The sequence below is a fragment of the Cariama cristata genome, unplaced genomic scaffold (genome assembly GCF_000690535.1).
Source record: "Cariama cristata isolate BGI_N322 unplaced genomic scaffold, ASM69053v1 scaffold24232, whole genome shotgun sequence".
Taxonomy (NCBI): Eukaryota; Metazoa; Chordata; class Aves; order Cariamiformes; family Cariamidae; genus Cariama; species Cariama cristata.
This window is the reverse complement of record NW_009604745.1, coordinates 4,496-17,401: the sequence shown is the minus strand read 5'-3', so window position 1 is coordinate 17,401 and position 12,906 is coordinate 4,496. Positions and strand designations below refer to the sequence as shown.

Here is a 12,906-nt window from a genome sequence, read left to right as displayed (position 1 = left end):
GCGAGGGGTGGCTTAAAAATCGCTGGAGAAATTACAGTGTTTGGGTTTGGGTTTTTTTTGTGGTTTTCTTTTTCCTTGGGACTCGTTCAGGTGCAGAGCGTTATCTGTGTGGTTTAGGCCATGATGGAGCATTTCATCTCCCTGTGCTGCTGGGGATCGTGGGTCCGTGGAGAGTTTTAATGGTGTTACCTGAAATAATTTGGTGCTTTCTGAGCGCCTCCTGTCCTGTAACATCTTGACCAGGCTGCTGAGGGGTGTTAATGCAAGTTGAGTGGACTGCTAGAAAAAAAAAAAAAAAGGGCAAAAAACCCCTGTTTTCAAGATCACATCATCCCCAGGCAGGTGGTTGTTTTGCTCGTGTAGGAGCTGCCTAAATTAGAAATGGAAGAAAGGTAGGCAAGGCTTTTCTCAGTTACCCCACCTGTGCTCATCTAGGGGACAGTCCTTCCAGAAACCGCCCCCTGTGTGCCTGCAACAGGTCCTGACTCTGTCTTGGTGTCTTACAGGGAAGGAAGCCCGGAAAGGGCCTCTGCTCTTTGACGATCTCCCACCAGCCGGCAGTGCCAACTCAGGTATGGGTGCTCTGTTCCTGCCATTAGTTTGGCTTCCCGTGTTTTCTGTGTCAGCATCTCTTGAGATGAAACTTGTATAAACCCTTTTCTTTGTTAGTCGGGATAATGACAGGGTGTTGTCAGCACCAGCGTGCAGAGCAGCTGCTTTCCTCTTCTTGTGGGTTTGTTTTTGGATAACAGAATGTTATAGATGTTCCACATATAGTCCATAATATGTTTCATATAAATATTCCCTGAAACAAATGTAGGGCCTGAGTTTGCCCCCACCGTTCAGTAACAGAAGTTGAAATTTGGCTTGCTTTGTTAAACTGGCGTTTTTAAATTTCCACACCTCAGGAGGCGCATACACAGAGCATTATTCCCTCAAAGGGACAAAGGTATTTAGTTGTTCTTGCCTTTTTCTTGTGCTCCAGGAAAAGGAGGCTCTTTACTCTTCGATGATCTTCCGCCAGCCAGCAGCGGTGTCACAGGTAAGGAGCTGTGTCAGCTCACCAAGCCTCTGCTGACCTGCCCTTCTCGGGAAGATCCATTGATGTAACCTGTTGTGTTGGATGCACAGCAAGTTAACCTATTGTCCAGTTGGCTGGCACTGGTCGTGCTGATCTGCTTGTGCCCCAGTTGTTTAAATGGGGATTCCAGCTCTTTAAAAGTAAACTTAGGTCTGTTCCCAGAAGTACATCCCTCGAGTGTCTTTTCAGGCACAGACAACGGGAGTCCCCAAAGCTCCTTGCTTTGGGAGTGAAAGTACGTGTGTGTTTGCTAAGAGGGAACGCAGCACTGGCCTGGTGCTGCCGCTGCCCTGGTTTCTGTTGCTTTTCTTCTGTGGGCACAGACCGCCTTCTTGGTCCTAGCTGTGAATGTCTTTAAAACCAGACTGCTGATCTGGTAAGGCTTTCTTCGTGCAGCCAGATGTTTGCTAGCACCTGAGAGGAGGTTAGATAATTGACTATACCATATGAGAATAAATCTCCAGAAGGAAAAGGCAGGGGTTCTGACATCATGGGAATCGTATTTTGCTTGCTGGGTTTAACTTGTAACTTGTCTTCTGAAATCCTTAGCAAATATGCTCATTCAGAGTAATAAAATACACTTCTTTGTATTGTTGTAGGCACAATTTATAGACACAAATAATAATAATAATAAAACAAATTAGAAGTATTCCAACCTGAAACATTAAATTCCTGAGCAGTTAACTGCAAAAAAGGCTGGTAGCTAAGAATCAAACTGGGTTGGTGGGAAGAATCAACAGCCTGCCAGCCAAACACAACTGCATTGTGCCTGCCTGAGGTAGGGTCACACAACATAAAGTGATCAAATCGGCACTCGCTGGGTTAGAGAGCGATGTGTGCCGTGGGTTGTACATTCTGAGTGAAGTTGTGTGTGTGCGCGTTTGTGGTCAGTTAATATGCCTTGTTCAGTAATAACTCTGGTCACTTAATACTGTGTGAGTGTGTGAGCCTGCGCTCCTGAGAGTGCTTTGGTATAAAAGGACTTGCTGAGTAAAACAGAGCTGGAAGACTTCAACTGTCTGCATTTTTACTTTCTTTCAGCCTCCAGTGCTACTGAGCAGGTCTCGTCAGCAGGGAGCCACGGGAAAGGGGAGAAGAGAAAGTCCTTGGGGGAGGAAGAGAAGAATGGCAGGGAAGAACTTGTGGAAAAGAAAGTTTGTAAAGGTTTTCAGACAGTTTGAAAACAAATGTACTCAATTTGTGCTTTTGATGTTGGGCTGAGTAAGTCCAGACCAAAGCTAAGCTTTGGTTCTTCAGTCCACTTGCATTTTCAGCGTCTCGTAGGGAACAAACTGCTGCGGCAGTCTATGGAAGCCCCTCGAACTCCCTTGCACTCTCTGCCTCCCTCACCCGGGCCTTCTTACCAGCCCTGCTGAAGTGGCAGAAGCTGAGTAGCAAGCAGCTCGGCGTTTGCAGGACAAGTTCCTGTGCTGCCAAGAGGGGGCTTGGTTGTGAAACACCTGGAAGGTTAGAGCCCCAGCAGTTGCTTTTGCCACATCCACAAATTTCTTCACTGAATGGCTGCTAAGAAAGCCAGAGAGAGAGACTGGCTGTTACATACAGGGCACTTGACTTCAGTGCAGGTGCCTGTGCATTATGTTGCAGCTTTGGGAATAAGAAGTGTTCAGGGGTACAAAGTAAAGGGTGTGTTCTGAAAACAGCAGACCCTGATTTCCTGTTCTTAACACCCTCTTTAAAGCTGTGCTTTGTTTAATCTGGAGGTTCAGTGCTTCGTGCTTCCCCTGCACCCCCCGCCCCTGTTTGGTAAGAGCTCTGTCTGACGCCCAGCAGTCCTGCTTGGCTACAGCTGCCTGCCAAAGCGAGGGCAAGCTGCTTTTATAGCTGCTGACCTTGGGGACACTTAAAAACTCGTGTTGCAAAATAAATACATCCTATGCAGCAGAAAGTGCCAGATGTTTTGTTGCAGGACGAGGGCTGTACTTTGCTGCAGCGCCAGGATAGGGTTCTGAAAGCTGAAAAGTGATCACCGATTCACTGATTTTTTTTTTTTTTTTTTTTTTTAGCCTGAGCTGAGGAGATGGAGTTTGATTTGCGTGCGTGTATCTGCTTTGTTCCCCTTTAGGATCAGTGGGCATTCTTGGATTGAAGGGTTACGTGGCAGAGAGGAAAGGTGAAAGAGAAGACATGCAGGATGCACATGTCATCTTAAATGATATCACCAAGGAATGCCAGCCTCTGCCCTCCCAAATGTAAGTGGGTCCCAACTGCCAGAATAAAGCTGTGGATGGCAGCCATCACACGGGTGAAGGAGCTCCAACTTGCTTCAGCTAAGCTCACAATATGATCCTTTTTGCTTAAGCAGCTGATGCTCTTGACTGTGCCTGTGTCGTGGTGTGTGGTTTGGGCTTGTTACTGGGAGACCTGTGTTGAATTAGCTGCATTCCTGGACAAATTGCAGGACTTCTATATACAAATACTTCCCTTTGAGCGATGCTCAGTGGATTTGGTCACTGACTTCACAAGGATTGTGAGGGCCCGATAACTCTGGAGATTGAGCCTCTGTTACCCAAAGGTAAATGTGGATGTTTAGAGCCCCTCAGATTAATTGTAAGTAATCAGGCCTTGCCTTGAGGATTTTTACACAGTGTGTAAAACCCTAACTGTGGCAATGGAGAATGCTCAAAGAAGAGAAGACAGATGTCAGAACTCTCTCATTTGAAAAGTTTAAATCTCTTAGCAAATTAACACATATAAGTGTGTGTAAGGGGGTGTGTATGTATTTAAAAGAATGCTCTCAAGCGTCATCCTGATACTCGATTTAGCTTCTGAACTAATATTCTCCTGAGAGCTTTGTGTGCTGAGGGATCTGAGTTTCTTGTCTGTAGCATGGTTTCAACAAGTTTAGGCATGGAAAGAACTGTAGGATTGGTTTGACTGATGTCTGTGTAGTGCTGGGGAATTGCAGTGCCCTTGAGGTGAAACGTTTAGCTGCTTTTATGCCAAGTTGTGGTCTGTGAACTCTCTCTTCTGCCCTTCGTTTTCTTGAGGGGTGGAAAATTACAAGAAAGTTCTCAGCTCAGTGCTTGCACACATAAGCCTTGTAAGTGCTTGAATATGTGAGCTTAGAGACTCGCTACCTTTGTTTGTACCTTCGAGCGCAGTATTTATTCAGTCTGACCGACACAGGGCTGGGCGTTACGGAGACAAATGTACTCGATCCTGCCCCCTGGCTAACGGCCTTTCTTGGCCCCTTTCTGCTACTCTTTGTTCCCTCACAGCACACGTGTCTCGTACTTCGCTGTTTTTGATGGCCACGGGGGAGTCCGAGCCTCAAAATTTGCAGCACAGAATCTGCACCAAAACCTGATTAAGAAATTTCCTAAAGGTGAGAGGAGTGGAAGAAGAGCTGTAGGACAACCATCACCTTTTCTGCCTTCACATTATGGCAGTGGCTAGGGAAACTGATTTGTTTGAGCCTAGTTATACAGTTCCCATCCCTTATTCCCAGCGGGCTTGCGAGACTGTGCTGTCTCCTGGGAAAGAGGACTGGAAGCCTTTTTGGCATAAGGGTATAAGTAGCCAGTTGTGAACCGCTAAGCAAGTGTGAGATGTGCTGCCAGTTTTGGCAGCACCGCTTCAAGTGTGAAAATATGCCCGTGGGGGAGAGGGGTGTGTCAGAAATTCTCCATACATGCTACCGCACAGATTTTTTGGTGACGTGAGCCCAGGATGTGCCCTGGCTGCTCTGCACAGGGCCCGAGAGATGCACTGCCTGATTGAATGTTGGATGAGTGAAGGGAGGGACTGGGATAGGTCAGATATGCTTTAGCTGGAGCTTAGTTGCTGTTTTCCCTGTCTGACAGGTGAGGTAGTCAGCGTGGAGAAAACTGTGAAGAGATGCCTTTTGGACACCTTCAAACACACAGATGAAGAGTTTCTAAAGCAGGCATCCAGCCAGTAAGTGTAAATGCTTCCCATGCATTTGTATTTCTTAGCTTGCATCTCACAGGCCTTAGTTCTGAGCAGGGCAGAGGAAACCTTGAGTCGTGTCTATGCTTTGGCAAAACCCCATACAGTTTCGCTGTGCCAGGCTGCAACTGCCAGCTGAGTGCCTGCTAGAGCTAGATCACGGCCTGTTCTGGTCTTACTCTGTGGTAAGCGGCCTGTAGGACCCCTGAGACCAAAGTACATGTTTGTGGTAAAGGAAGGAACCAAAACATGACAAAGAATGCATCTCTGTCCTTACCAGGGCATCTTGTTTGCCTTCTTTTTAAAGACTTAGCATGTTGGTGAAGTGACTTATCCTGTACTGCCTGAGATGGGATCTCTGTGTTGACAGCATCGAAGGGTGGCAGGAGGGTACCTGTAGAGCAGTACTTTGCAGGCTGCTGTGTGCAGCTTGCTTTAGGGCTGCATTCCTGTTAGTGAGCGTGTGCTTGCCAGGCTGGAGCACATCTCTGAAGTTGTTTTTAATGCCCTGTGTTGAAAGACTTAACTCTCCCAATGTAAGTTTAAATCTTGCTTTCTTCGCCTTTTTTGAAAACAGATGTCGATGAAGAACGTCACTTGTCTTAAGCTTGTTTCTAACAGATTCTTTTAAAATGAAGCTGAAAAGCACAGCAGCTACTTTCTGTGGGATCAATGCCAGCCTGCCTCGTGAATGGGTTTTGAGTGCAAGCACCCTTGCCTTCTCTCAGTCTCTGTTGAACTGACACACCAACTGTGTGGACTGGGGAAGATGTAGATTGCATTGAAAATACAGTCACTTTGTTCCCAGCCCTTTACGTGTTTGGGATTTTGTTTGTTGGGGTGGTTTTTTTTGATTTCATAGTGACACCTCTAACACAGATGGAGAGACTGTTGATGTATCTGATTCTGAGATTCCCTGCAAACTTTAAATTTTAGGTAAATTGCAAACTGGCTGAGTCTCTTAGCCTGATCAGATCAATACATTTGACCGGGCAAAAGGAAAAAGCTTCCTTGAGTCTGTCACAACAGCGTCATTCCCAAACCAGTCTCTGTTTGGTTAGAAACGTGACTTACAACAAAGGCGCTACAATGGATTGCTAGCAATAGCCGTATTGATGACGAAATGAATGATCTTCATTCAGCTGCACCTTCAAAGTTAGAAAAAAAAATAATGGATGAAATATGTCTAGAAATCAGTTTCTCAGAGCTAGTTTTGGTGAAGACTGGCATCATAGCCGAGCTTCATTGTGGGGAGGACTGATCTGGCAGCTGTAATCTAAGAAACCTTCTCATTTTACCTAAAGCTCCAGAGATACAAGCTTAACTACAGCAAGTGAAATACCAGGAGAGTGACTGAACAAGCGGCGTTGCTGCTGAGGTGGAGTGGTGAGGACTGAGGTGGGCAGGCAGGGGTACTGTGAAAAAAGGAAGGGAAATGAAAGTGAAAAGCAAGGCAACTCTGCTGCAGTCCTGGCTGTGCCTTCCTTTTGCTGCAAAGAAGGAGCCTCCCAAGGAGGAGTTTGGGGTGCTTGTTTGCTCACAATGCTATAGCTTCTGGGCAGTCGCTGGGGCTTAGCCTGTTCCAGCCACAGATGAGCTTTCCTGGGAGCTGAGTGTGAGGAAGGGGTGGTGTGGGGAGCGTGGCTGGCAGTATTTGAACCAGCGGAGCATTGGCCATGCATTTAGAAGGCAGTACTCCGTGCAGCTCCTCTGTCCTTGTCCAGCTTGCTATTTACAACCAACACTTTCCCTAGCTGCTTGCAGGTAGCTGCTGGGGGCTTGTGCTAGCTGACTGTTGCCTGTTGGCACATGATGCTTCCTTGAGTCCCCAGGAACGCTCTGTGGCTAACTTCTTAAACATTGCTTTCCCCCCTTAGTAATCTCGGTTTTGTTCCCTTCAGGAAGCCAGCGTGGAAGGATGGCTCCACAGCTACTTGTGTCCTAGCTGTCGACAATATTCTCTACATAGCCAACCTTGGGGACAGCCGGGTAAGCAGAACGGAGAAGCCCACTGCTGGTGTCTCGATTGCTCCAAGAGCTTTATTTGCCCTGAAGGAAGAAGTGATTGTGCGGGATGTCCCAGTTGCTGTGAGCTCCCCAGCTGTTCCCACAAAGCCTCTTGTTTTGGGTGGGTGCAGGGTACTTCTGTGTTGTCTCCCATAGTGTAAAATGACTGTGTGTAGTAGCTCTCTCTTGGTGGCACTAAATATCTCACAGTATCTGGAATACAATAGGATCTTTCAGTTGGAAGGGACCTGCAATGATCATCTAGTTCAACTGCCTGACCAATTCAGGGCTGATGAAAAATTGAAGCATATTATTAAGGGCATTGTTCAAATGCCTCTTAAACACTGACAGGCTTGGAGCATCGACCACCTCTCTAGGAAGGCTGTTCCAGGATTTGACCACCCTCGTGGTAAAGAAATGCTTCGTAATGTCCAGTCTGAGCCTCTTCTGGCACAGCTCTGAACTGATCCAGATGTCCTGTCCCTGGGTCCTAGGAGCAGGGCTCAGCACCTCCCTCTCCACGTCCCCTCCTCAGGAAGCTGTAGAGAGCGATGTGGTTGCCCCTCAGCCTCTTTTTCTCCAAACTAGACAAGCCCACAGTCCTCAGCCACTCCTCACAGGACATGCCTGCCAGCCCCGTTACCAGCTTAGTTGTCCTCCTCTGGGTGCATTCAAGGACCTGAACGTCCTTCTTAAACGGTGGGGTCCAGAACTGCACACAGTACTTGAGGTGAGGCCGCACCAATGCTGAGTACAGCGGGACAGTCCCCTCTCTTGCCTGGCTGCTGATGCTGTGTTGGGTGCACCCCAGGATGCCAGGGCTCACTGCTGGCTCCTGTTGAGCTGCTGCAACCCAGCACCCCCAGATTCCTTTCTGCAGGGCTGCTCCCCAGCCACTGCTCTCACAATTTATACTTTTCGCCAGTGTTACTCCGTCCCAGGTGCAGAATCCTGCACTTGGACTTGTTAAATTTCATGCCATTGATGATTGCCTGATGCTCCAGTCTATCTAGATCCCTCTGCAAGGCCTCCTCTCCCTCCAGAGAGTCAACAGCACCTCCCGGTTTGGTATCGTCAGCAAACTTGCTAATGGTGCCTTCAACTCCTGCATCCAGATCACTGATAAAAGTACGGAACAGCACTGGCCCAAGGACTGAGCCCCAAGGAGCAGTGCTGGTGGCCAGTCGCCAGCCAGATGTCGCCGCTTTCACTGCCACTTGCAACTCTCGAGAAGTTTTTCTTGCTGCAGTTCTGCTGTTCTTTACTCATGAGGGTCTTTTGTCAGCACAGGCGATTCTCTGTCGTTATAATGAAGAGAGTCAGAAATATGCAGCCTTAAGCCTCAGTAAGGAGCACAACCCCACCCAATATGAGGAGCGTATGCGGATACAGAAAGCTGGGGGAAATGTCAGGTAAGTGCCTAAAGGGTGCGAGTGGGCAAATCTAAACCCTGGCCCATCTTTGGGCCTGAGCACTGAGTTTCTGGAGTTTTCTGAGCCCGGCACTCATGCTAGCGAGAGCCTGGAGAGGATCTGTTGCTGTCTGTGGGAGGCACAGTGGTGCCTGAGGTGACTGAGGATTCAGTGGTTTGAGTTGGTTGATGGGTGCTGGTTTCCCAGGGGCTTACGATGGCCGCAGGGTGCTGTGCTGCAAAGGCAGGAACTCGTGTGAAAGCCTGGCACTGTGATGCAAGCATGGACGTGCTTAAGCTTGACCTACAGAGCTGGACTTGATTGTTTAAGAAGTTATCACTTGCTGCACACTGTGGCATTGAACAGAACTCACTTCCTTGCTTACAGCATCAGCTCTCCCTCCTTGTCCTGTAAGAGGCGGGAATGGTTTGAGAGGGCACGAGAAGCCCTTTATGTCAGTCGGTGGTGTTCCCCTGGGGGTTAGGTGGTGCTCTGAGGTGGTCTGCAGTAGGAGGGAGGTTTCTGGAGCCAGAGCTGGATTATCTCAATGTTCCTGTGCCTGTAGGTGTGCATGGCTGTTTGGGCAGCTGGTGCTAAACATAGCAGCTGTCTCTGATTTCCCTGGCTAGGTTCTCTCCCTTCTTTGAAGGCTGTTTCTTGATTTAATGGCATCCTCACAAGAGAGGACTCAGTACAGGTGAAGTATCTTAGTGCCTGCGGAGGCAGAATGCCCCCCAGGGTGGGGTGGGTGGGCTTAGATCTGTCACGCTGCCATGTCTGGAGGGCCTTGTTCCCCTTATCTCTGGAGAGCACATGCTGCTGCTTGTGCTTAGCACTGATCTATCTTTGCACACAGGACAGAGATGGGCCAGTGTCTGTTAGCTCTTTTCAGAACTGGGGGAATGTCTCCCCGACTGCCTGGGAGCCTCTCCCACTGCTTGTAGTTCGGTATTTTGGACCCAAGAGATAAGTTGCAACATGTGTGAGCATCAGATCTCTTCTCTGTGACATGCCTCGCTTCTTGCTTTTATCTCAAGCGGGGCTGGTTGGACTACAAGATGAATGAGCTTGTGTCTTTCCAGAGTGCACAGAAGAGCCTTTTTGGGGAGAAGATGCTCAATTGTTAGAAAGGTGGAGTGTGGGAAACTGCTTCTGTTGGGGCAGCACTCAGTTAATTAGAAAAGTTTAGCAAGCAAGACTGCTTCCTAGGGAGGATTGTAACTTGAGTTTCACAGAACTAGTTGCTGCGGTCTGCGGTTAGTAGACCAGGAGAAAGTGCCATGGTTCTCGCTCCTTGGAACTGCCCCCAGTTGAGCCAGACTATAGGGGGTGGTGTCCTGATAGGCAGAGCACAGGAGGGCCTGCTGGCTCAGACCTGGTCTTGCCTGCTGCCGCTCCATGCTTCTATTGAAATGCGGTTTGCTAGATACCTTACCAAAAAATAATCCGTGAATACCAGCCTCCACCTCTGGGACTTCAGCTCAGGATGTAACTCTTACTTCCCTGGCTTGCTAGGCTAAGCAGGACTCGAGTTAGGGCAGGGAGAGCGAAAACAGCCTTGAATTCTCCTGACTTCATTTCTTCCTCTCCCTCTTCACTTGTTTCTCAGAGCTTCACACAAACATGCAAAAAGAGAAGGAGACTTTGAAGGGAAGATTTGAACTTGCTGGGGAAGTGGGTCAGGATTTGTACGAGGCAGCTGAACACATCATGAAGAGCATTCCCGTCGGGCAGTGTGGTGAGATACACATGTGTGGGGAGGGCTCTCAATGTTTTCTTCCCTCGTGCAGGGACGGAAGAGTCCTAGGAGTGCTGGAGGTTTCCCGCTCCATTGGGGATGGCCAGTACAAACGCTGTGGTGTTATCTCTGTGCCAGATATCAAACGCTGCCAACTGACACACAACGACAGGTAAAGCGTGCTCACGCGCAAGGTGGTTGGCTGCATCCTAGCTCTGCTCAGCAGAAGTAGCACAAGCTGCGTGACCCAGTATGTGCTGCTCTTAGGGCTGAGGCACTTCAGACTGATCACCCAGAATTAGAGGATGCTCTTGCTGCTGACATCTCTCTGCTCCTTTTCCTTACCGGTATAGTGGGATAATGCTGCTGCCTCACTGTGCCAAGATACTGCGAAGGCTCCTGTTGGAGAAACCGGCCTTGCAGCAGTGATAACATACACGAGCTTTAGACTTCCTTCGCGCTCTGAATAAGTTCACACACCAGTGTTCAAGCAGTTGGTTAAGGCTTGAATTCTTGGATCCCCATCCTGTCCGAGAGTTGTTTTTTAGCAGCCGTGGTGTCCACAAATACCATTGCGTTCGGCTCTGATACTTGAGGTACTTTTCTAACATATGATCGGCAATGACACTTTGCTGTGAGCTTTCCTGTCAGTATGGCCCTGCAGGCTCTCTGAGGTGGGAATGTAATCCGGTATTGCTGCTTTCTCTGGGATTAGAGTTCCATACCAAGTGATCCACTGAAATATTTCTAAAGATATTCTGAGCATCAGGCTCTGAGAGGATGTCTTCAGAGATATGTGCTGCTCTAGCAGGCTGGCCATCTCTGCAAGATGGTTGTAGTTTTCCTTCTCCAGTGATTCTGGTTAGGGCTCCTGCTTAATACAATCCCCTGTACAGGCAGGGAGTGCACAGCAGGCTGTCTCCCCCATCCTCTGGTGGGGAGCTAGGAGGCAGCTCTCCTTGCCTTGGGCTTTGTATCCCCTCAACCTCAAGAGTTTTCAGATCACAGTTATGCCTCTACTTCTAGGTTAAGCTGCTGGCTTTCCGTCTGAATATTTCTGTTTAAGTTATCGTGTACTTCAGGAGTATGGAAATCTAAAGGATTTAAAAGGCTGCACATAAGATATTAAGCTGGCTGTGTTTCACTATTTCCTTGCATTAGCTATTTCACAGGGAAAATATGTGAATGAAAAGGACTGAAAGGAAAGAAGCAGTTCCTAGAGAAATAATGGAGGATTCCAGCAGGGCCTGGTGTATGGTCTTGCCTAATGGTGCAGTGTCACTAGGACTGCCAGGATGTCCTGATCTAGGTCTTATGTTGGTTGCCTGGCTCTTTGGCCTGTACTTTGAATTGCCTCAGCTCCGTGAATGGTAGGTTCTGGAGCACCGGAGGACTTCTGGTGCTTCTGAGGGATTTTCAGATGAGCTTTATGGCATCTTCCCTTTGGATTGGAGTGTAGGTACTCATAAAATACCTTGGAGGGATTTTGCTGTAGCCGGGGAGCCAAAGATGCAGCCTTGGAACCCGTGTCTGTTTTATTTCCAGGTTCATTCTGATAGCATGTGACGGCCTCTTTAAAGTCTTTACACCAGAAGAAGCTGTGAACTTCATTGTGTCCTGCCTGGAGGTGAGGAGAAGGCGGGGCGGTGCTGGGTTTCTCAGTGCAGGGCTGCTGTGGTTTAATCCCAGCTGGCAACTAAGCCCCATACAGCTGCTCGCTCACTCCCCCTGCTTGGGGATTGGGGGAGAGAATCAGAAGAGTAAAAGTGAGACAACTTGTGGGTTAAGAAAAAGACAGTTTAGTAAGAAAGGCAAAAGCTGTGCATGCAAGCAAAACAGGTAATTAATTCGCTACTTCCCATCGGCAGGCAAGCGTTCAGCCATGTCCAGGAGAGCAGAACTCCATCACGTGTTAACAGTGACTTGGGAAGACAAACGCCATCACTCCCAACGCCTCCCCCCCTTCCTTCTTCCTCCCCCAGCTTTATATGCTGAGCATGACATCGTGCGGAATGGGATATCCCTTGGGTCATCGGGGTCAGCTGTCCCAGCTGTGTCCCCTCCCAATTCCTTGTGCACCCCCAACCTCCTCGCTGGTGGGGTGGGGTGAGAGGCAGAAAAGGCCTTGGCTCTGGGTAAGCCCTGCTCAGCAGTAACAAAAACATCCCCGGGTTCTCATCACTGTTTTCAGCACAAATCCAAAACATAGCCCTGTACCAGTTAGTTTAAAGAAAATTAACTCTATCCCAGCCAAAACCAGCACAAGGGGACACGAAATGGAACGACTCTGACTTGCAGAAATGTACTCCTGCCAGGGTATCCTCCCTAATACCTGGGGTTGTCCTTTCTTGTTTTGCCTCCGCATGCTTGGAAATGACCATGGGCTTGTACCTACGTGCTTTGCTGGGTGCAATCAGCGTCGTCTTTCCTCGTCCCAACAGGATAAGAACATCCAGACGAGAGAAGGGAAGCTAGAAGCAGACGCTAGATATGAAGCTGCGTGTAACAGACTGGCCAACAAGGCAGTACAGCGAGGCTCGGCAGACAATGTCACGGTCATGGTGGTCCGGATAGAGCACTGAGAGACGAGGTGCAGCAGCAGGATCCCAGCTTATGGCGGATGTAAGGGAAGGGAGAAGTCGGTGTGCGTGCATGTGTGGCCAGGGGAGGGAGGGTCCTGCTGGATGTTCTTCAGTGTAAATAAAATGTTTTGTTTTGTTTTTCTAATAGTTTTAGCT

At 48.6% G+C, this 12,906-nt stretch overlaps 1 protein-coding gene across 1 annotated transcript; it reads left to right on the top strand.

Annotated features, from left to right (window-relative positions):
- Positions 1-506: 506 nt before the first annotated feature.
- ILKAP (integrin-linked kinase-associated serine/threonine phosphatase) lies at positions 507-12,906 on the top strand (the record flags this gene model as incomplete). The annotated part of the gene is made up of 11 exons (XM_009695729.1): positions 507-572; positions 986-1,042; positions 2,123-2,245; positions 3,165-3,291; positions 4,321-4,427; positions 4,906-4,999; positions 6,913-7,000; positions 8,309-8,430; positions 10,221-10,340; positions 11,714-11,795; positions 12,610-12,906. Coding segments are annotated over 11 exons (1,127 nt in total), but the record flags the coding sequence as incomplete, so codon positions are not given.